The 24565-nt window shown below is 39.2% G+C and overlaps 1 protein-coding gene across 1 annotated transcript; it reads left to right on the forward strand.

The window, feature by feature from the left end:
- The first annotated feature begins 3211 nt into the window (after positions 1–3211).
- LOC109118272 (glutathione S-transferase A-like) lies at positions 3212–16343 on the forward strand. The gene is made up of 8 exons (XM_033763168.1): positions 3212–3251; positions 4292–4336; positions 7303–7354; positions 9663–9797; positions 13088–13214; positions 14765–14927; positions 15132–15256; positions 16251–16343. Exons 1-8 carry the CDS (start codon positions 3212–3214, stop codon positions 16341–16343), a joined length of 780 nt encoding a protein of 259 aa, XP_033619059.1.
- The last annotated feature ends 8222 nt before the right edge of the window (positions 16344–24565 follow it).

Below are 24565 nucleotides of genomic sequence, written 5' to 3' on the forward strand. Positions count from 1 at the left end.
TTTTGTTTTAGCTTTTTGAGACAGGGTCTTGCTCTGTAGTTCAGGCTGGTCTTGGACTCACTATGTAGCCCAGGCTGGCCTCAAACTTGGAACGATCCTCCAGCCTCAGCTTCCTGAGTGCTGGAATTACAGGCATGAACCACTACACCTGGCACAAAAACATTTTAAATGTGATACTTTGTGCGAGTACTTTATGTTCTTCTGCCTTCTTTATGTGCTCAGGGAACAATTCAAATATTGTTGATACTTTATGAAAAACCATAGCAAAGAATTTATAAAATGAAAGCAGGGCAATTGATGATATGATAAAAATAAGAGTGGTATCATTTTTAACAACCTAAAAATAAAACCATGGGAGTGCCGGGGGGGGTGTATAAGAGCTTATGATAAAATTGTGTTGTCTGTTAAACAGGTGATATTACAGTGATTACTGCAGGAGTCTGCGCTCAGTAATACCGGATTTATATTTGGGAGGATCACATATTTGGGGAACTGCTTTAGCAATGAAAAGGCCACGCATATGGGGGAGTACATACCTCTTGTGCTTCTGGAAGTCGAATGTTCAGCTTGGAAATCAATTTTCTGTGCTTGCCAATCAAAATGTAAATTTATACTTCTGTAACTGATTGCCCAGTTGCTAATATTCCTGTAAGATTTGTTTGCTTTTGTACCAGGGATTGAACTTGGGACTTTGTGAGGCAGGCAGCAGCACCAATGAGCTTAATCCCTGGCCCTCCCTGTAAGGCATTTTATCATTGCCCATAAAGTACCAGACTGTCTCCTCTTCCTCCTCTTTGTTTCTTCTCTTCATCTTCTCCTCTGTTCCTCCATCTCCTCCTGCTCCTTTTTCTTTCTCCTCCTCTTTTGTTTCCCCTCCCATTCTTCAGTGGTAGTGAAATTTAAAGTTGGACATGGCTTAGTCTCAAAGTTGCAAGTGAGTCTGAATATATAGGACTTTTAGAATAGTGAGGCAATTGGAGCTAGATTTACTTCTTAGACAAACTTAAGAACAACAGTGCCCTTCTCATGATCTACTGTGTTCCCCCAGTCTGACAGAGCATTTGCAAATTCCTTTGATTTGCCAATTAAGTATTTTTCTCAGGTACCTTGCCAAAGCACTTAACCAATGTTTTAAATCCAATTTGTTTCTCTTATGTAGGAGACTTTCACTGTTTTGATAATTCTGTTACCAGAAGACCTATCAGGATTATCAGAAATAGCATATTTCATCACAATTCCTTAAATCATCACCATGATACTAGCTTATTATTTGATTGGTCTATACTAACTAGATCCTTAAATGGTGATCCTTATAAGGGAAATTCTAAAAAAAAAAGTGTGACTCTTGAGCTGCCAAGCCATGTCATATTACAAACTTTGGATTTTATATTGCATAGACTGGGTATGTTGGCACATACCTGTAATCTCAGTTTGGGAGGCTGAGATGGGAGGATCATTGTGAGTTCAAGGCCAGCCTGTGCCACACAGTGAGTTGGAGGTCAGCCTGAACTATATAGTGAGATCCTGTCTCAAACAAACAAACAACTTCCCAGAAAACAACCCCCCAAACAACTGCATAATGTGCCACAATAACATTAGGACAACTTTACTGCTTCGTGGGAGCTCACAATGGAGTGTGTGTAGGGAGGGGACAAGAAAAGTGTAACTTTTAAGGCTATGAAAAGTCAGTAATAAGACATAGTAGGAAGTAACTAGCCTTAATGTCAGAAGAACTGGGCAAGAACCTAGACTTTGTCACTTGCAGGCTAGTTGGAAATTACTCAGTCTGTCTAGGGTTTCAACCATTCCACAAGGATTTCTACATTGGATGAAAAGAATTCCCTCCAGCTCTATACTATGGAGAATTTTGAAGGGAGAATGAAGTATATCAGTGGAGTATATACCAACTCCTCACAAGGCACACAAAATTGCCAAGTGGGATGTAACATAATGAGAGTCAGCAGTGCCCTGGAATCATTGCCAACATTAAAAGAATGCAAGAAAAATTTTGTACAGGAAAACTGAAGAATGTAGGACCCTGTAGAAAAAAAACACAGTGCCCTTGGACGATACTGAAATGATATGCTATAAACAGCTTTTTCAGATACCCACAAGGAGCAACTCTAGTGGAGACTTCTGTTGGATGAAAAAAAGCTGTTGAGGATGGATGATGGCAACCTGGTAGGTAGGAGCCTGACGGGGCAGAAAGAGTAGGTCCTTTATTCTCAACCCAGCAGCCTTCTTCCCTGACTGACTTGCTTAAGACAATGATATTATTTGGGTTGAATTCTCAGGAACTGATAAAGTGTAGCAATTGTAGGACAGGACAGTTTGCTCTTTTAGATGTCCATGAGCTTTGCTCTTGACTAGGTTTACACCTCTTTAGGGCAGGGACGGAGTCCGGCTGATATGTTGTTCCCTACCAATCCCAGTCATTAGTTAGGTAATTGAATCCTTGAAAGAACTAAGATGCATTGTGCATATGTACCAACTCCTCATGATGAGTGTAACATTATGTGTGGCAAGCATGTACGAAAAATTTTTTTAAAATAAGCAGAAAAAGAGATAAAAAGGAAGTAATTAGGTAACTGAATCCTTGCTTTTTACTGAACCCCGTGCTTTGGTCTGTAAACCTGATCCGACTTGCCCAGCCCACTGCAGAGCCTGCCTGGTCACCCTTCAGTTGCTTTTCCTGGCTCTCTTCTATGTGCCCTTCTTCTAAGCAGCTTGGAACGTGCCACTGGGTGCAGCTTAGTGAACACACCCCAGTGCACAGATCAGCCACCATGACAAAGCCTTGCCCAGCCCAAAATGTCCACAGTGCAGAAAGTGTCAGAACAGAGCAACACAGATCTGTCACACTTCTTTGGCCAGCCCAAGTTGGGTACATTTCTTACATTTTACAACAACCCAGAAGAGCACATGCAGACAGATAGGCATAATCACAACATCAGTGGAATTAAAATTAAAGTTCCACAAAACAGTACTTATCTTTACCATGTATAACACATTCTGAGAATTTCTAGGACACTGGAACTTAAAGATGTTACCCAGAACCAATGGTGCTGATTTTATAATCCACTCATAAGCCATGATCCCCAGTTTGGAAAACAGTGGTATAGAAAATGTACTAAAGTATATTTTGGTCCTATGCACACATCCATTGGTTCATGCGTTTGTTTATATTTAGTGAAAGCAAGAAACTACTAATATGGTGGGGAAGCCAGTGCTTCACTACGTCAATGTTGGTGCAGGATGGAGTCTATCCAGTGGCTCTTGGCTGCAGCTGGAGTAGATAGGTTGTCAGTTCCTATGTTAGACCTGAAATTGACTATACCAAAACATTTTTCTAAACCAAAAGACTTCCAGAATCCTGTGAAAAATTTAGCAATAAATAAATATATGCCTACTTATTAAGAAAAAATTGATCAATTGGGCAAATAAAATGACAATTATAATTCCAGGGAAAAGCACATAAAATACATTTTTATTTGCTATTATTTTTTTAAATTTTTTATGTTATTTTATTTTTATTTTTTTGTGGTGCTGAAGATTGAACTCAGGACCTAGTACTTGCAAGACAGGCATGAGTTAAATACCTGGCCCCACAAATACATTTTTTAAAGAATCAAGATAAATATCAAATAATTATAATATGTAGACCTTATCTAGATTTAAATAAACTATATAATTTAGGATCTTTGTACAGCAATTAGAAACTTGAATATTGGTTGAGTATTAGCTGACATTACAGATTATTTATAGTTAATTTTTAGTGTGCTTTTAAGTGTGATATAGTTGTTATTTTAAAAGCAGTCCTTTTGTGGGGGGTACTGGGGATCCAACTCAGGACCTTGCACTTGCAAGGCAGGCAGTGGCACCACTGAGCTAAATCCCCAGCCCCAGGCCTGATATTTTAGAGACACACACCAAAGTGTTTCTGATGAGATATTGTTGCAGAAGGAACTGGTAAATGACACGTAGAAATGCAAGAAGTGGGTAAAATAAAAAAATGTTTACCTTGCTGGGAAAGGATTGGTCTGTACCAAGAGCTGCACCAAATGACCAACCCTGGGCTGGGTTAAATCTGCCTTTTATATGAGTTTTGCAATCATGACTTTATTTTAGGTGATAAGACATTCCAGTTCCCACAGTTCCCATCACAAAACATGGTCACAAGACAGTTCAGTGTTAACCCAAATGTAGCAATTTAGCGTTTGTTTATATTTAGTGAAAGCAAGAAACTACTAATATGGTGGGGAAGCCAGTGCTTCACTACGTCAATGTTGGTGCAGGATGGAGTCTATCCAGTGGCTCTTGGCTGCAGCTGGAGTAGATAGGTTGTCAGTTCCTATGTTAGACCTGAAATTGACTATACCAAAACATTTTTCTAAACCAAAAGACTTCCAGAATCCTGTGAAAAATTTAGCAATAAATAAATATATGCCTACTTATTAAGAAAAAATTGATCAATTGGGCAAATAAAATGACAATTATAATTCCAGGGAAAAGTACATAAAATACATTTTTATTTGCTATTATTTTTTTTAATTTTTTATGTTATTTTATTTTTATTTTTTTGTGGTGCTGAAGATTGAACTCAGGACCTAGTACTTGCAAGACAGGCATGAGTTAAATACCTGGCCCCACAAATACATTTTTTAAAGAATCAAGATAAATATCAAATAATTATAATATGTAGACCTTATCTAGATTTAAATAAACTATATAATTTAGGATCTTTGTACAGCAATTAGAAACTTGAATATTGGTTGAGTATTAGCTGACATTACAGATTATTTATAGTTAATTTTTAGTGTGCTTTTAAGTGTGATATAGTTGTTATTTTAAAAGCAGTCCTTTTGTGGGGGGTACTGGGGATCCAACTCAGGACCTTGCACTTGCAAGGCAGGCAGTGGCACCACTGAGCTAAATCCCCAGCCCCAGGCCTGATATTTTAGAGACACACACCAAAGTGTTTCTGATGAGATATTGTTGCAGAAGGAACTGGTAAATGACACGTAGAAATGCAAGAAGTGGGTAAAATAAAAAAATGTTTACCTTGCTGGGAAAGGATTGGTCTGTACCAAGAGCTGCACCAAATGACCAACCCTGGGCTGGGTTAAATCTGCCTTTTATATGAGTTTTGCAATCATGACTTTATTTTAGGTGATAAGACATTCCAGTTCCCACAGTTCCCATCACAAAACATGGTCACAAGACAGTTCAGTGTTAACCCAAATGTAGCAATTTTTTTTTTTTTTTTGGTGCCAGGGATAGAACTCGGGTGCTTGGTCTTGCAAGGCAGATGGCAGAACAACTGAGCTAAATCCCCAGGCCTGCAATTTCTTGCAGGATGTTTATCTTTAGCTTTTCCAGCCCACAAGAGTGGGGACCAGAGTTAGGAAAGCAGGACTGGTGACATTCCTTTCATCTTATCACCTTTATAGCCATATGGTTTACAGAGAGATTTACAGCTCAGGGACTGTTACATTTTGAACATTTGGTCTCATCCTGGGATGCAGCTAAGCACCTCCGGCATTTGTTAATTTTAAACTGGGGCTATGTAAGCTTCACTGGTGAAACCTTGGGTGTTTTGTTAAACAAGAAAAGCAAAGCAAATTACAGAAGCAAGGACAGCGGTTTTATATTTTTTAAAACATTTTGTAGGTTTCAGACTATTTACAGAAGTTCTGTCTACTAATATTATACCTAGATGTGTTATGTACATGTACCAATTCGCCACAATGAATGTTATCATTATGTACTGCAAACATGTACTTGTAAAAGTAAAAAAATTATAAAAAGTGGATCAAAGATCTAAATGCTAAAACTGAAAGTCTGCTGGATGATAAAATAGGTGAAACTCCTGAAGACACAGGCATGGGCAGGAACTTTTTGGATAGAACCCCAATGGCACAAGAAATAGTACCAAGGATCAACAAATGTGATCATATCAAAGCATTGCCTTTAAGAACAATTTTTGTACCTTCTAAGGGGAAGTACTTGTACGACTTCATGACTACCGCCCTCTAGAAGCATCACTGGTAAAAAGACTTTCCCAATACAGACCAGAAATTCTTGTGACAGCAAAAGGGTTGTAGGGGGAGGAGATCATGGACACGCTGTAGATGGTGTCCCAGAAGTGCCAACATAAAAGGGATGTCAGAGGGTGTGGTCCTATCCTGTGAAGGGAACTTCTGGGGTGCTCCCTTAGCATCCATAGCAATGTGTTTACTTAAGCCTGGGGAACACTATTTCTTATTCCTTCATAAATGTGTGGCCCTTTTTAATCTGACCTTTTAAAATTTTATAAAGAAGGAAGTACACACAATATCTAAATATTGCAGTAATTCCATTCTAGGGTTTATTCTTTCTATAAAGAAATAATATGCTTCCACCATTTGCCAGTTTGCTGTTTCTGAAATACATTCTAAACCTCCAAGCAGGATGAGTTCAGCATAGAAGGGAGAAGTAGGGGCAATGTCCTCAGTATAGAAGGCTTCGACTTTTATCCAACCAACTCTAAAGAGGGTAGTGGGCAAGAGCTCCCTGAAAACCCTTGCTCAGACCTTCTGGGTTCTGTGTTCCCAAAGACTGGTAATTATGGCCTCATCAGTGCCCATCAGCTGCACCATCCCTAACCCATCCTACTTTGGTCATCTTCCTCAGTTAACAGTCCCGATCCTTAATAGTTTTGTGGATGCTATGTGAATTGGTGGTGTTTATTTGTCACCATCTGTACAGCCTAACCCTATTAGACTAGGAAAATCAACAACAAACCATGTACCACCATGCAAGCTAGAAAGCTATTTTCCAACCTTTTTATGATTGCAAATTCTTAAACTATGAAAAAAAAGGAGTGATAGAAATTACATTAGAGGTTCAGTGATGGCAAAATCTTAGTCATAGGCCCATAACATACACCATGACAGGTACACAATGGTTCTATTCTCATTTCATTAAACATCACAGCTGAGATACTAAAGGCTTATAACTGGGAGTTCCCTGTCTCTGCCATCCAGTGACATCCTTCCAAAATCCATGGATGTTGTTGGGGCCAGGATATGAATTATAGAAATGAGCAGCTGTATATGATGATCTGTGCCATTTTATTTTACCCCCCTTCTTCTTCTGTAAATTTCTAGGTGGCCATGGGCAGACACCTCAGTGTATACTGTCCAACTGAGAAATTTTAATCTTTTTATACACTCTACATCATTTCAATGACCATTCAAGTTTAAAAGACTATAACTCTAAGGAATAAATTAGGAAGCACTTTTTTTTTACATTTTTTCTTCCAATTTGAAGAGAAGTTTGTAATGTGTCCAGATGATTCTGAAAAGTTAAAAAATTATAATATCAAGTATCTAAATGTCTCTAATGAGTGTTTGTAGTATGAATTTTTTAACATTGATTTGGTTAGTTTTCCTGTTGCTGAGACAAAAAAAACTGACGTTCATGACTTAAGGGAGGACAGGTTTAATTTGGCTCATGGTTTCAGCCCATGGTTAGCTGACTCCAAGGCATAAACATCATGGTAGAAGACTGTAGTGGAGCAAAGGTGCTTAGTTCATGACAGTAAGGAAAAGAACAGAGGAACAGTACCAGAGAGGAATGGACAAGGGGCCATATATATTACCCAATTCCACGACCCACCCAGACAAACCCAGGAGCATGCTTTACTAATCTTTAGGCATTTCATAATTCAATGAAGTTGACATATCAGAATTAATGGCCAAAACCTACCCTTTGTCAACTTTACAACCAAACACATCTCCCTACTTAATCTTCAAATAAAGAAAATAGCAAATTCAGAGTTCCAACTCATGTGACTATCTCACATACAATTGGAAATATAATAATTTTTCCCCAAAGTTTCAGCAGTTTCAATAATTTCAAAAGTCCAAGTTCAAGGCACTTCTGAGACTAAAGTGAAAGTCTTAACTGTATACCTCTATAAAAATAAAAATCAAGTTATGTAATCCCAAGGTACAATGGCACATGGTAAACATTACCATTGCAGAAAGGAGAAAGAAGGGGCATAGAAAAGAATAGAGTTAAATTAAGATGGAAATCCATTAGGGGGGGAAAAAAGTTCAGTAGCTCCATATCTGACATCTATCTGAAAAATGCAATGGTAAAATGTTAAGGCCTGGGAAACCCTGTTCCTTTGTTCCTGGCAGTTGAATCTTACATGACTTTCTATTGGGCTGGCTGCACTCATGCCTGCAGCTAGCTTTTCTTGGCTGATGTTCCATGTTCCATGGAAAAAATATAAACATTTTCTTGCCAGAGTGTAACACATGGCCTCTACTCTAACTACCAATAGAGTCTTTGCTCCCAACTGAAACTTCTTGAGCCTGGCCTTTACTGTCAACATTCTTATCAGCTTCCTGTACTTTTGAGCTCCAAATAGAATCACTTGTCAAATTCTGCTTACAGCATTCTAGGGTTTCCTTAGTCAACATCTCCAAACTTTTCTGAACTTCTTCCACAAAACTATTCTGAAGACTTTTAAACCACTATGTAAGGTACAGTCACTGCAACAACCCCACTTCTCTGGTACCAATTTTCTGTATTAGTCAGCTTTCCCATCACTGAGACACACTACCCACAAACCACAACTTAAAGGAAGAGAGTTTTATGATGCTACACACATATTCAGGGATTCTGTTCATGGCTGGAAGGCTCCAAGGCAGAAGTATCATGTCTGAAGGGCATGGTGGAGCAAAAATGCTTAGTTAAAGATTGCCAGGAAGCAGAGCAGGGGAACAATACCAGAAAGGAATGGTAAGGGATCATATATAGTATCCATGGCCACACCTTCTTGACCCACCAAGACATATCCAAGAGCATGCTGTAGTAATCTGCTAGGTGTTTCTTAGCTGATAAATTATATAACAGGATTGGCAGTCACAAATATCATGCAATGCTAATGTTGGAAGGGTGGTAGTGGAGATGATGGAGAATCATTAAGGAGTAAAATGTAAGGGATGTAGCTTCTCATAAAGGTCTGCCAACTATCTCAGGAATAAAAAGTGATAAACAAATTCCCAAGGCCTATTGCTTTCTGTACCATGATTGAACTCTCGAAAGTTCATAATTAACTCGTGTTCCCTCATGGAAAGCACACTGAGGAACATGAACTAGAAGTCAGGAGGGGAAATATGTGGGTCACTTATCTTAAGTATTTCCATTTATGGCTTATCAGGAATGGAGATCACAGAAATGCTGCAGACTTGGAAAAATACATGTTGATATCATGATGTAGAAACCTTTTTTAAAAATCTGTGTAAATGTCATGACCCTCATGAGACTCAGAAGGGAGACTTAGTTTGGTCAATTATTATTTAAAATGGCATCCAGTTGGCAGCCTTGTTGAACCCCTCTAAACCTTCTGATAATATTCATAAAGATGAATAAAACACATAAAAACACAAGAAATGTTTTAAATATAAAATTGGGAAATAAAAAGCAAAGGAAAGATAGATTAGAAAATGAAGGATTATGGGAAGCTAACAACAAAATGCTGTTTTACTTGAAGTTGGCCAAGGAATAATCTTTTCCTCTTTTTTATATGAAGTAATTTCCACAAATATGTTTTCATCCTTGAACAGTGGTGCCCATAGACATTTCACTCTCCATTTTCTTTCACTTTGGGATGGGATTTTGATGTTCCAGCAAGTACCAGTGATGGAGATGTATGGAATGAAGCTGGGGCAAACCAGAGCCATTCTCAAATGCATTGCCACCAAATACAACCACTGTGGGAAAGATATAAAGGAGAGATTCCTGCATGGATTTTCTGTTGTTACATGAGAAGATGATACAGGGAGGATTTAGGTTCCCCTTTGAGAGAACAGGACCATGGCAGGAGGACTGTGACCAGCAACAGGGTAGGTCTGAACATATACAGTGAGTTAATGATGGCAGAGTCCTAGGAGATGATGAAATAATAAAATATAATAAAGTATTGGTATAGATTCAGATGACTGTGATTATATCAGAACATGATGTCCTCAGGTACAGCACAGTGTTAGAGTTTTCAAACACTGGTAAAACATGAAATCATGAGGATGATGGAATCACGGTCCCACGTGTTCGGTTCTTTACAAATTTGATTTAATCTAACACTTGGGACAAGTGTCACAGTGTTTGAGGACAAGGAAGAGGCATCTTGGGGTGGGAGAACCCAAAAGAGTTGATTCTCAAGTTTCAAAAATTATAATAATGATGACTTGGAACTTAATTTACCAGCTAGACCTATGGACAGGTCAACTTGATGAGTGTTAACGACAGCCAATGCCTATGATATGAGGGCCACCTGAAATATTTTCTACAGGAGTAAAATAGCCTGGCTAAATCTCAAAAAGTGAGTAAGGAATGAAAAACAAAAAGTACTGGAGAAGGTGTAAGGAAACTGGAACACTTTTGCATTGTTGCTGTACATCCATATTGACAAGGGCATGGAAGTTCCTCAAAGAATTAAACTTATATTACCAGCTCATTCAGTAGTCTGGGTAAGTATCCAAAAGAATTCAAAGCAGAATCTCAAAGAGATATTTGCACACCTATTCTCATTTTTCTTTCTCATATTACCGATGACTGCATGATGCATTGGAGGGACATCTAGATATAAGTAATAGCAGGGATCATCTAAATTCCATTTGAATTCCTACTGTGATAGTGATATCAAGCATCTTTTCCCATGCTTGTTGGCATTTGGGTATCTTCTTTAGAGAATGAACATTGAAGTTCATTGCCTATTTTTTCATTAAGTTTATTCATACATTTCAGGCATATAATACAGTTACAATCATCATTGGGAACTTGTATCTCTATGTGAGGTATCTTAGTTCTTATTTTTTCCCTACTCCCCTGCCCTCACTTCAATGCCTGTATCCTTCACTATTTACAGAGACTTTGTTTCCATTTTTTCCTTTTCTCATATTTTTCCTTTTCCCTACCCCTCCCACTTCCCCTACCTCATTGCCTATTTTTCACTTTAGCTATTTGTAGGGTTTTTCTGCTGTTACCATTGAACTGTAGGAGTTCCTCTTCTTTTTTTTTTTTGGTACTGGGGAATCAAACTCCGGAACTTGCCCTTGTGAGGCAGGTTGCAGCACCACTGAGCTAACTCCCCGGCCCAGGAGTTCTTTATATATTAACTCCTTATCAGATATGTGATTTGGAAATATTTTCTCCCATTTCACTCTATTGACTATTTCCTTTTAGATAAGTAAAATGATTTTTATTCCTTTTTATTTGTGTGGCATTTTTTATCTATTGATTTAATTTATTTCAGAAACTTTGTGGGTTTGTTAAAGCCAACAAAGGGATCAAGAATGAGGATCAAATATGACATCAAAAGCATAAGCAAGGCCTGCTGTAGTGGTGGACTGCTGTAGTCCTAGGCACTGGAGAGGCTGAGGCAGAAAGATTGCCTGAGCCCAGGAGTTCTAGGCTAGGGCTGGGTGATATAGTGATACCCTGGCTCAGAAAATATGGCCTGATCTGGAAAAACTGATGAAATCTAAGAAGCAGTGCTTTCTGAAACAACAAAGCCAAACTTGAATCTTTTAGGAACTAATTCCTCTTCTTTTGAAGAAACATTTATCTGAAGTTCATCATTCCTACAGTTTCACTTCAGTTTCTTATGGATAACATACTTTTTCTATTAATAATTTAAAGGTAAATAAAACTTGGTGTTTATATCATGGTTAAAAAAAGAGAAAAAAGCAACAAAAGCAAATAGGACAATTTCATGAGAAAGTTTTTTATTTTTTCCAAGTTTTTCTCTTTTGGCACCAGGAATCGAACTCAGGACCTTGCGCTGCAAGGCGGGCAGAAGAACCACTGAGCTAAATCCCAGGCCCTAACTAGGACAATTTCAAAGCTGAAAACTTCATGTAAATAACTCTTTACTTGTTAAAAATATACTTTGCACTGTTACTCAAAATGTTCAAATTAGAAACATGATCCAAGAGTGGGTGAATAGGGGAACAAAATGTAATAACAGCATATGTAGTTTTTGGTTATGAAAACAGTGTTGATACATGATACAACAGGGAACATTGAACACATAATATATAATAGAAAGTGAGACATGTAAGGCCATGTATTTTATAATTTTCCATAAAATGTTCACAACAGTAAAATTCATAGAGTGGTTGGAATTAAGGATAGATAGCAAGTGAATTCCAAATCATATAAGATCTTTTGAGAATGCTGTAATAAAATCAAAATATCCTGAATAGTGAATGCTAATGTTTGCTGTTTTCTACAAATGTATAGTACTAAAAACCAAGAATATTGTATTTCTAAGGACAGAAAATGTAGGTCACTGAATATGTGGCATAAATCTGTCAAATAAATTTCAAAATAACTATAGACTATCCAGTATGAAACAACAGAAATAAAGATCTCTTATGGTGTGCTCTAGCTGTAATTGAATTTTAAAATGTACTAAGGAAGGGCTATTTTAAGCAAAATAGTAGAGATGGAAATAAGGCTAGAATAGATTTTAAGAGCAAAATAGTAGAGTTGGAAAATGGCCTGTGGAAAAGATTGTGGAAATTTGTTTCCTGGGAAATAATTGGAAGAACTTCCGACACAATAAGTCTGTATAGCATAATGGGATGTAGAAGAAGTAGATGAGCCTGAGAGGCTGTGCCAGGGACTCTGTCATGAGCTTTAGTTGAGGCTCAGAGGAAGCAAACAAGATTGTGCACAAACTAACCACGTAAGAGGCTGCAAACTCTGTGGTTTGATGGTTACATGCAATGGTCCCACCAAAGTCTCTCTTGACTGTGAATCTGAGGTGGGCACAGGTGCACTTTGTATCTGTATTCATAAGAATAGCAAAAGTTTTGGATATATATTTATCCCAATAGATTGTTGTAAAAAATAAATGTTAATATTTAAGTAAAACTTATAATGGAATGAATGTATAAAAAGCACGCCCCATAAATTTCTTTGTAACTACCTAATGTTCGTATTTACCTTGGTTTTAAACCATAATATCTAAGGTACAACACACTTTCTTGGATATGTTTGTCTTTCAGGATTGAAATATATGTATATGTATACATACATACACAGAAAGCATTGTAGATTTATATGAACTGTTTATGCATGTACCAGTAACTCCAGATCAAAAAGATTCCCAGATGGCCTTGATCAAAGACAGAACACAGAATTATGACTCCCTTGTTTTTTGAAAAACTGAGGCTGCTCAGAGTTTTGGGGGCACTGAGTTCAGAGGTTCGGAGAAAGTGGATGCACAATCCTAGAGCCTTGACCTTCACATCTAGTGAAACTTCTGGAACATCAGTACCCTACCCTCAGTCTCAGGGTGTTTTATAAAATTGGACTTGGAGGAAGCATTGTATAGTCATACCAAAGGCATAGTTTTTGAGCCAAAGTTCAATTTATTGTACCTCAGTGTAGAATTTAGTATTAGGCAGAATTTCATGTTCACATGAGAATTTTGGGCATGGAAGACTCTGAGCCATACTTGAGTTTATACAGGTCCTGTGGCACCCTTTTGGCCTCCACTCCAGAGCAAACTATTGAGAGCAGCACATCACAAAATATTCTGACCTCATGTGTGGGGAGACATGGGAGCAGATGCCTACCAGAGAATATTGTAGTATTTCAGGGATGAACATGAGGACTCTAAACATGGATAGAAGTTTAGAGGAGTAGAGAGGAGGAGATGTAAAGAAATGACAAGAAAAAACAATCTACAAGATTTGTAAATTTGGCTCTCAAACTTGAGAGGAAAGCCACAGAAACTAAGGAAATAAAGGTTCATAATTATACACTTAGTACCTATTTTAATTAAGTTTCCTTTCTAAAGGTAAATCATGAATATTTATGATCAAAACCACATGAACTGAAGCTACATAAAAATAAGAAACCAAAAAATGATTATAAGGGACACAGAATGATACAAATAAAAGAATTACTCTATCAGCACTACTGATTTTATAAAACATTACATTATTCTTTAATTTCTTTAATAAAAGTTAATTCATTATTGATTTTACCAAGAAAAGAATGATGATTTTAAGAGCAATCAAATCATCAAATACACCCCCATAAACCTTGTGGTGATATCAGTTTAGGGCACATAATATGGTGACTGGTTCTCCAGCCAAGACAGTTTAAGTCATATATGCTATGAAATTAAAGAGCTCCAAGCAAAAACTGAACAATGTATGTACAGTAAGGCATTTGATGTTGTACACTGGCTTTGTACCAACTCATTATCTGATAGAATGTTAAATGAAAATTTTAAGAGTAGTTTGTCTTTCGAAGGTAATGTCATAGGTCTTTTTCCTCTGTACTTGCTGGGATTTCCATACTGCTGGAATACTTAAAGAAATAATCACATACTTTGAGCTTACTATATAAATTTCATACATCCAAAGAGCTGAAATAGATACTGAATGAATGCATAGTCATCACCCAGATATGTTACCTCTATCATGTGTCCAAGTCTCTTACTCCTCTATCAGTCAAAGATAGAACTTTCCATGCATTACAAAGTTGCACATATCAGCATTATCCATTGCTAGGGAATTTCCATGAAGATTATACCAGTCTAAGGAAGGAGTCGGAGCCCATCTTGCAAAGGAATTGATGAATCCAAGTTAACCCCGGTTTATCTCAGATCCCAGAGAGATGAAAGGAAGTGAGAATAGAGATGAGAACCCTTCGCATAAATGGCACTAAAGTGGTCGGCACATGCATGAAGGGTGCTGTTGTGAACGTGGAGTGCTGCCCACAGAAGATGGCACACAGAGAGCCGAGAGGAGCTCTAAGGATTCAGGGCTGCTCCTCCCAGCTTGTGGGCAGATGGAAATGTGGGGCAGCCGGAGCTGAGCCCTTGGCACATGTAGAAAATGTGGAGAAGGATGGTCAGTATGTGCAAGACAATGAAAGGGGTGCTGGGCTCTAACACAGGAGTGAGCAAGGCCTACTTCTCAACCTCCCTCAGGAGGCAGGGCTCTGAAAAAGGTCTGGAGCTCCGCACCCATCACGGAAGCAGCAGCAGAGCAGAGTTGGGCTGAGAGGCCCAGGGGGAAGCTGGGGTCCCAGTCTGACTGTGCCTGCATTCACAGTCTGTCTTCTCAAATTCTACCTTGTTGGCAACAAGCTGAGCAGGGCTGACATTCACCTGGTTGAACTTGTCTACTCTGTTGAAGAGGTTGATGCGAGTCTTTTGGCTGACTTGCCCCTGCTGCAGGTGACTATTCCACTGCCCTCACAGAGATGGCCCCACATCTCCCACAGAGAATCTCATATTTGGTTCCATGGTGTGGTTCTGATTCCAGCCTCCTCTACGTCTTCAACCCTTTTCCCCATGCCTCCAAAGTGATCTTCTAGACCTTGGATTTGAGGCATGAAGATAATCTTTTTGTGCAAGGAACTAAGAACTGCATACTATTCCAAGAATATTTACTTTTTAAAGGATTAGGACTTAGGGCCCCACATCTCTCACTGGTCCCCCGTTCCCTTGTGGGCCTCATTTCTGATATATGTGGGATCCTCTTTATCCCTTATATCTTTCTCTTTGCACACTGAGTTCATCTGAGCAGGTTTCTGTCCATTCTATCTCCTTCCCTCAACTCTGGCTTCCATTGTGAGACATTATCTTCCTGTCTCCATAGCTTCCTATCCCGTACAGCTGGCCACCACCCACCCACCCACCTCAGTGGTAGAGAGTGGAAGTTGATTGTGTCTGGTCCTTGATTCATATTTTCTGTCTTCATTTCCAACTTGGGTTTTCTACCTCTATATTTTTGTTTTTAAGTATATCTCTGCTTATATTGGACAGACCCATTGTTCTTTGTGTTGTAAGGCAAACTGGATCAAGAGATTATGCCTAAGAAAATAGAGAGGACTATGTCCCTAATAAAAATTTAAAAGAGGTCTGAGGATTTAGCTCAGTAGTGCCACACCTGCCTTGCAAGCGCAAGATCCTGAGTTTCATCTCTGGTACCCACCCCCAAATATATATATATATATATTTCAAAAGAAGTGTTTAAGGAGGATATTATTGAGTTATGCACTCTCCCTTTTAAATTCCTTATTGCTGAGTTTCTGTTTAAAGAATCACATTGATAATGATATAGCCACTCAGGTGTCTTTTTCTGGGGGTGGGAGGAGATTTTTAGGGTTTTCTAATAGTTGGATTGAACTTTAAGATACCCTCTAAGGCTATAAATTGTGTGTTGCAGGCCCTAAAAACCAAAACCAGCAACTTGCCCAATGTGAAGAAGTTTTGGCAGACTGGCAGCCAGAGAGGAAGTTTCCTATTATTCAGAAAATGACAGAAGAAGCAAGACATATTTTCAAGTTTTAATAAAGTTGAAAATTAGCTAAGCTCATGCATACCAAGCATCTCAATTTTGCAATAATGAAATTCTATGGCTAAGTATTAACCCTGATTATTGTGGGATAATAAGCCATTACCAACTACATAAGGTTGTGGCAGAATAAAATACTTCTGAATAGTCTTAAGACATTATTTTTTATAGGATATAATATGTAATCAGATTTGAATGTCCTTCCCTTGGATATAAAATTTTACTTAAAAATATGGATTATATGGTTTCTTGACTTTCCAAATCTGTCCTATAATATCTGCCACACATTCCATCAAAGAGAGAAGTTTACAACTTTTCATTTTATACTCTTACTAAGCAAAGAAAATGGGTGTAATTTTGAGCAATAACATAACAAAGCTTTCCACAAAGCCATCTGCTATATGTGTCCTTGTGTTCTCTACTTCTGGGTAAAGGAGTTTTTCCACCTATTATTAACCTTCATTTGCCTCATGGAAAATCTTATTGAAAGTTTCTTCAAAAAGCCAGTCTACAATGATTTGCAAAGACAGTTGAGTGAATTTGGTTTATTTTAAACTTTTAATTGGGTGTCTTTAAAAGGCAGGTTTAACCCAGTTGCTTTGTGGAAATACATTGACTTCTAATTCTTCTTCCAGTCCTGTATGGGACCGTGCAGCCCCTGAATAGAGTCCCTAACTGAACTCTGCCCTCTTCAGTGGAAAGGAGTTTCCCAAATGAGTAAATGGAGTAAAAATTGATCAGGACATCATATTAAACTGTGTAGCCAAGTGAGAGAGCAAGAGAGATACTTTAACAAGGTCAGTACTTGTCTTAACTCTTGTCCATTAAATCACACTCTACCATTTTCACTAGAAAAATACCTTAGACTATATCCTTAGCACAAGAAAAAGTCTGCCTTATACTCAGGTCAAGGGCTTTTTAGTGGATATAGGAGATAATCTAAGAGTTGTTCTTTGAGCTTCTGTGGAATACATCAATTACAGAGATGTAAAAATGATAATTTAGAAAACTAGAGCATGAAAATTTAATGATGTGGAAACAATTAATGATATAGGAAAAGAAGAGATGTAGCATGTTCGACATTCTGATCCCGGTCCCAGTGCAAAGGGAGAAGGCAGGAGTTTATGATGAAATTGCTTGATCTATAGAAGTGGTGATAAAATGATTATGCATTGAAATGTTTCAAGATAACATGATTGGAATCTCCAACTGACCAATAATGGTGACCTCTCTGCCTCCTATGAGAAAGGAGTTGCCCATGCCTACTGCACGCAATCTAATGTACAGCTAGATGTTATTTATGACACACAGTAGCTCTTTCTTTGCCACAGATGCTCTGTGATTGGTTAACAAACATTGATGCCACTGGCTTTTCTATATTTCTTTAATGTCAGTGTGCTCTACCAGCAGGCAGAATTTCTCATGAACAATTGTCAGGATCTTTTAGATGAGTATAAATTTGTAGAACTGTTGGAATTACATAGGAAAAAAAATGACCTGGTTATATACTTTTGATAAAATTAAAAAGAATAATTCTTTTCTTGTGAATTGTCATATTATCAGTCCAACAAGCATTTGTTGATCCCAGCCCTTTATTAAAATCAATAATTGTCTCAGTCCTCTTCTTTTTATCAATTTCTATTCCTTATTCTTTCTGTGTCTTATTGCTGGGGGAGACGCAGTTCTTTATTAATCCAGTTGAAATTGCAGAAAACTGTCTGAAAATCAGGATTGGTTGACACAGTGTTCTGGTTATTGTTGAATGTTTCTACACTAATTATTCTCACCAAGGGAGATCAAAGCAAGAAATTGTAGGGTGTGGGTGACCACTGAAATATCTTGCAGTGCAATGATACAGGCATACAGCTATGTCAAAACCCTGGGTAATAAATACTGTGGTGTGATGTAGGCAAGTAGGTGTAGGCAGCAGTTACAGCCTCTCTGTGACTTGGAATTGAGATAGCCATAAAATAGCCACTCCTAGAGGAGAAAGAGAAGGGGAGCTCTGGGAATCAAGAAAGAGGTGACAGGAAAGCAAAAAAATCACCAAGAAATAGAAAGGCAGAAAATAACAAAGCAGTCCACATTACCGACACTAGCTCCAGAGAGGTGGCCAGAAAGGGCCAGCAGCACAGGCAATAAAAAACAGATCTAGGGCCGGGGATTTAGCTCAGTGGTTACACTTCCTACTTTGCAAGCACAAGGACCCAAGTTCGATCCCTGGTACCAAAAACAAACAGACAAACAAACAAGCAAAAACCCAGATCTGTGTGGCTAGCTGATGGAAAAATGCAAGATTATTGCAAGCTGTAAATCCAGTCTGGAGATTTATTCTGAAAATGACTTCTCTCACATGACAAACTAACATTGGATGAGAAATTCACTGCACAGACCACCATATCTTGGAGTGATATGACTAGAAGCCTTTTTAGTGGAGGCTTATTTTTTATTTTTTTACAAAGCAACATTTTACTGTTGTTGTGATTAAAAAGTCACATTTTACAGATGAAATGTAGAACTCTGAAATACTGACACATTCTCTCATTGTGCACAATGCTGAGGCTCTCTTATAATTCACTGTAAAACTGCAATTAAAAATGTACAAAAAAGGGCCAGGGATTTAGCTCAGTGGTTCTACCACCTGCCTTGAAAGCATAAGGTCCTGAGTTTGATCCCCGGTACCAAAAAGAAAAAGAAAAAAAAAAGTACAAAAAAGAAAAGAAAAAAATCAACCCACAAAGCTTCTAGGCACTTCCTCTTGTGGAATGTTTAAAAAGTTAGCCTATTAAAGAAAACAGTTGACTTCCTGTGAAAGTTTTGGAGAAATATGTATCAGTTTGTTTTATTTGGGTATTCAATAATATCTTGGTGATAATGCTGACTTCATGGCTTCTGACCCCAGAATTCACCCTGCTGCCACTGGAGGTAGCCCTGAGATTGAGTTTTATAGCCATGATTGTGTCCTCATCCTCTGAAGTTCTGGTTATAATTCCCTCTGTTAAGCATTCCACCTCTGTTGTAGTTCCCTCTGTTTGAATAGCCACCTCGGCCAGGAAAACAGAGCCACGAGGGTATGGATAACATATTCCACCACTCCCTCCACTGCCACCACCTTGCTGAGGCATACTGCCCTTCCTATTATATCCACTACAGTTCCCGGGAGCTCCCCTCTGAAGTTTCCACCAAGCATATTGCATCCTCCACGTCCCCTATGGCCACCACCTCTGTTAAACTGGTTTTTGCCATTCCTATTTTTATTGCTCTTCATTGAGCCAGTATTCTGTTTCTTTTCCATGTAAGTGCTTTTTTGCTTTCTTTCTTATATTGCTCCAAAAGTTTTGGCCTTCTTCCTCCTGAAGTTCAACATAGGTTATTTAATCAAAGCACTCATCCTGGAGGCTTATTTTTTGAGACTGATCTCCAGTCATTGGAAATCATGAGACAGACACACTCCAGGGTTCCTGAGAACACCTGGCATAGTGACTGGTGGAAGACAGCAATATGAGACAGTTTTGGAGAAGGGGATGACTAGTCACATATCCCCTGAGAAATTTAAGCGGGGGGAGCTCAGAATACAAAGGGCACTGTGGTTGGTTGACTTGCCCTCTGGGGTGAGGAACCAGTCTTGTTCTAAGTGGGTTTCAGAGGTGACTCAATCTGAAAGAACAGAGATTGAGCCTTTGCTGCCTGCCTCAGCACAAATTTCAATAGTTTGGTTTCCCCTTCCACCATTGTGTTCAGGAATAAGCCTGTGCTTGGACATAGGCCACATCTCTGGATGCCCAGACATGGGGATCATTGGAGCATCTGGCACACTTTATCGGCTCACATGATGCAAAATTACTTGGGGATGGCGACAGCTTGGGCTGCCCAAAAGATACAAACCAACACAAAGCCTCTGGAGTACATATTACCCTGAGGCTGATGACATACAATTGACTGGCTCTACCCAATAGGAAGCTTTGGGCAGGGTTCAGCGTTCATAGAGCAACAACCTGTTAATGTGGGTATGGAAAAAAACAGGCCCCAGTTGTGACATGATATCCTTCTTTGATATATTCCAATATTATGGATCCTGGAAAGAAATCATAGACAAATCCACAGAAGACAATACATGAAAAAAATATATATATATTTACCATTCATACAAACGTTTGAAGGATCATGAACCCCCCTCCCCAATCCCAGGATAACATAAAAGTTTTATTGTCATGGGAGGGAAATAATGGAAAGAGTCAAAAGGGTGGGGAGGTCAAGCTGGTTGAGAGGGGATCATGTCCTCAGAGAAATAGGTAATAGCCTGTAAGAGCTACATGTAAAATTTCAGTCTGTTTCTCTTATGGTACAATGATGATCACTGCTAGCTAAGTATTTTTGGGAAGGGAATGATGAAAAGTGCTTTGCATCCACAGGATCTGCTTAAATCAGACCCATAAAATTCAGAGAAATTCCCTCTTGTGCATCTGCTGTCCCTTCGATTTGAAGCAATCAGCAGAGCCGCTTGACATACTTCAGATAACAATTCCTCGACTCTGATATAAGGGCTAGATCCCCTTAACTAGGTCTGGGAACTCTATAAGAGTTTTTTAAAAAGGCTAAATATCTCTAGATGTTTGCAAATGAACCATCCCCAGAGCCACGTGAAAAGACTCTCCTTGTTTTCTGCACCAAAATGCACCATACACAGCTCACAAGCCTACACAGTGGTTCTGACATGGCAATATTGTCCAATAAGACAGTCCCTTGCCTTGTCTCCATGCTTTTTCCCCATAGAATGTTTTGTTCCAGGAATGTAACACTTTGTGGCTCCTGCCCAATGTGTCAAAATGTTTTGTGACTGAACTGTGTAACTTTTCAGGAATATTCTGTTAAGCTCTGCCCCCTCACCAGAATGTTCCGTTAAGCCCCGCCCCTCATAAGAATGTTAAGCTCCGCCCCTCATAAGAATGTTGTTAAGCTCCACCCTCTTAAAAGAATGCTCTGTTAAACTCCACCCCTCTGCTTCAATGAGCATGCTCACCCACCCTGTAGATCCCTATATAAGGAGGCTCTCATTTCTGGAAATTGGGTCAGACTTTGAGTATGGATGGACTCCTCTGAACCTGCTGACCTAATAAAGGTTTTTCTCCATCTGTTCAAGTGGCCATCGGACTCCTGTGTCTTCAAATAGCAATAGCTGTGATCTAGAACTGTAACACTCAGCATTCATAGAGCAACAACCTGTTAATATGGGTATGGAAAAAACAGGCCCCAGGTGTGACACAATATCCTTCTCTGATGTATTCCACTATTATGAATCCTCAGAGCTGTGCCTCAGAGCTGTGGCACTTAGCTGTGACACTGAGCTGTTCCACTTTGCCACAACAGCTCCATGGATATACAGGGACATTCTTGGGAGTCAGAAGCCCTGCCTTGTATAGTTTCTGTTCTTAAAAGGTAACACAGGAAGGATTTTGTTCTCACATGGAATGAATAGAACCATGGCCAGAAGACCATGGACTCCAGTAGCCTGGGCCTAGGCTTGGGCACTGAGGTCACAATGGTAGTGTTCTACAGAGGTGAGGGAAGAGTAAAGATGGAGTAGATTAAGGAGCATGGAAGTCAGCAGGCACTATGCCCTCAAACACAGCACAGCTACAGAACTTCCAAATACCAATTAACCATGAAGTCAAGAAGATGGTGGAAAGGTTATCCTAGGTGTTCAATGCTTTAGAGCCTGGACTTCAGCCAACAGCTTGGGACAAGCAGGGATTGTGTATCTGGGGATGAAGGCCTGAGAAGGAAAAGACTGAAAGGCACTAATTCTCATTTTCCAGCCATTTGAAGAGTAATGTTCAGGAATTAATTTGTAAGCAAAGTATGTGGAATGGTCTCAACTAGAGGTTTGGCTTTTGTAGCTTGTATTGATAATCCCCAGTGAAGCTCTGAACAGCACAGGAGCACCTAGAACTGTGGCAATGCAGTCTCAGACCTCAGTCAGCACTGCTGATTCAGAATCTGGATTTTTACAAGATCCCAAATTGATTCATGTGCCTACTAATATTTGCCACAGATACAGTGTTGGTACTCTTCTTTCTTTCTTTCTTTCTTTCTTTCTTTCTTTCTTTCTTTCTTTCTTTCTTTCTTTCTTTCTTTCTTTCTTTCTTTCTTTCTTTCTTTCTGTCTTTCTTTCTCTCTCTGTCTTTCTTTCTTTCTTTCATTCTATTTGTGCCCCCTCCCAGTTTTGCACATTTCTGCCCCTATTATTTCATCCATACTACAGGAATTAGGAATTAGGTGCCAAACCAATCACTCTTGTGACTTAGTAATCACACATCCTTTATTCCTAGTGTCACTCACTCTAGATTCAGCCACCTCAGAAAAAGCACAAGATTTTGGGGGAACATCTAGATGTTATACCCAATCGTGAAAGAGTTAAGAGAATCAACAACACTTTGAGCCAAATTTGAGTCCTTATTGCCATTGGTTGAGAGTGGCTAGCATTCAGAATATCTCAACTCTGAAAAGTGGGTTGTGGGTTTCCCTTTTTTTTTTTTTTTTTTTTTTTTTTTTTTTGATACTGGGGATCGAACTCAGGCCCTTGCACTTTCAAGGCAGGCACCAGAACCACTAAGATAAATCCCCAGCCCTTGTAGGTTTCTTTTAAGTGACTCTTCTAGTTGGGGAGGGCTCAGGGAGAAGGGGAGCACAAGTGGAATTTTATAGAAGCAGAATTTTGCTAAGTTAGTGGGGGGTTCAGGCGAGATTTCACACAATTTAGTTGAAACAAAATATCACACAGGTGCAGAGTATTCTGTTTACAAGGTCATAAAGATATCAGAAAGCTGCAGGCTGTTCTACCAAATGGGAAGGCCATAAAGATAGCATACAGCTGCAGACTGCTCTATGCAATGGATGTGGTCTGTTACGTATCAACCAGGGGACTCCCGAGGTGGGGAGGGGAAGGTGACCACCTGGAATCACTCAACTTTACTCAGAAGGGGAATGGTGATGAGGTCCAAATGGAAGCAGGTTGGCTATCACATAGACACAGCCATAACATTCCACCCCTGGCCCTCCAAAGACGCATGCATGTCCCCTTATACAAAAAAGCATTTGTTCCATCTCCAAGAGTCGTCAAAATTTTAACAGTTTCAGCATTGCTGAAAAGTCCAAGTCCAAGTCTAAAGCCTCCTCAGATGGAAGGCAAAATATTAGTTGTAAATCCCCAAACAAATAAAAAGAGTTAAACATTTCCAACATTCAATGGCACAAGATAGACATTTTTATTCCAAAAGTTACAAGCAGGGGGACACAAAGGAATGATATCAAGGCAAGACCATAACCCAGCAGGGCAAATATTAAATCCACAGTTCCACTTCCAGCATACCCAGCAATCTGTGGCAAGTCATGAACTCTTAAGGTGGCTCCACCCCTATGGCACTAACAGATGGTTGAGGCTTCAAAGGGTCGGGCCCTTAGCTTCTTGTGATGCCACCAGGCCATCTTTTCTATTCTCCTGTCCCTCCACAGCAATCAAAATCTTCTCTGTGCTGTCTTTGCAGTCCACAGCTTTACTGGAGCTTCCCTTCTGGCCCAATTGAACACATTTTAAATCATTCTGCTGGGCTTTTTTCTCTTGATTCTCAACATATATCTGGCTAAAAGTCCCCAACAGCAGTCATGTCATGGCCTCAACATTAGCCTGCCTGGAAATTTCTTTTGTGAGATTAATTAGTCCGCTGCCTTTAATTTCACTCTCAGGTAAAGCCTCTGGACAAGCTTCATACACTACCAACAATGCAGACAAACTTTCTGTCAAGCTGTAACACACATCATCTGGAGTTCAGCAGCCAATGCCGTCCTTTCTATCAGCAAAAACCTCCCAAGCCTGGTTTTTACTGGCTTTCTGGTCTTCTGAACTGACCAGAATTTGCATATAGAATGGTCTACGGTTTTCCAGCTCTGCTTCTTCAGCCAGCATCTCCAAACCTTTCTTAACTTTTCCCCTTCCCACAAGCCAGTTTCAGAAGTTTTTTGAGCCACATGGCCAAGTAATGTCACAGCAATGACCCCACATCTCTGGTACAAAATTTCTGTGTTAGCTACTTTACTCTCATTATTGAGACAAAATACCAAATAGCCAAAGTTAATAGGGAATAGGTTTATTTGGCTTACAGTTTGTAGAGGTGTCAGTCCACAATTGG

The sequence above is a fragment of the Fukomys damarensis genome, unplaced genomic scaffold, assembly GCF_012274545.1.
Source record: "Fukomys damarensis isolate Sample0158 unplaced genomic scaffold, DMR_v1.0_HiC HiC_scaffold_14, whole genome shotgun sequence".
Classification (NCBI taxonomy): Eukaryota; Metazoa; Chordata; class Mammalia; order Rodentia; family Bathyergidae; genus Fukomys; species Fukomys damarensis.

Excerpts from the sequence above, each read along its gene's own strand:
- LOC109118272 (XM_033763168.1), top strand. The coding sequence starts at position 3,212 with ATGGTGGGGAAGCCAGTGCTTCACTACGTCAATGTTGGTG. Across the intron at positions 4,337-7,302 it reads CTTGGCTGCAGCTGGAGTAG|AATTTGAAGAGAAGTTTGTA; the intron begins ATAGGTTGTCAG and ends ATTTTTTCTTCC. Across the intron at positions 9,798-13,087 it reads GATATAAAGGAGAGATTCCT|TATACATACATACACAGAAA; the intron begins GCATGGATTTTC and ends TATATGTATATG.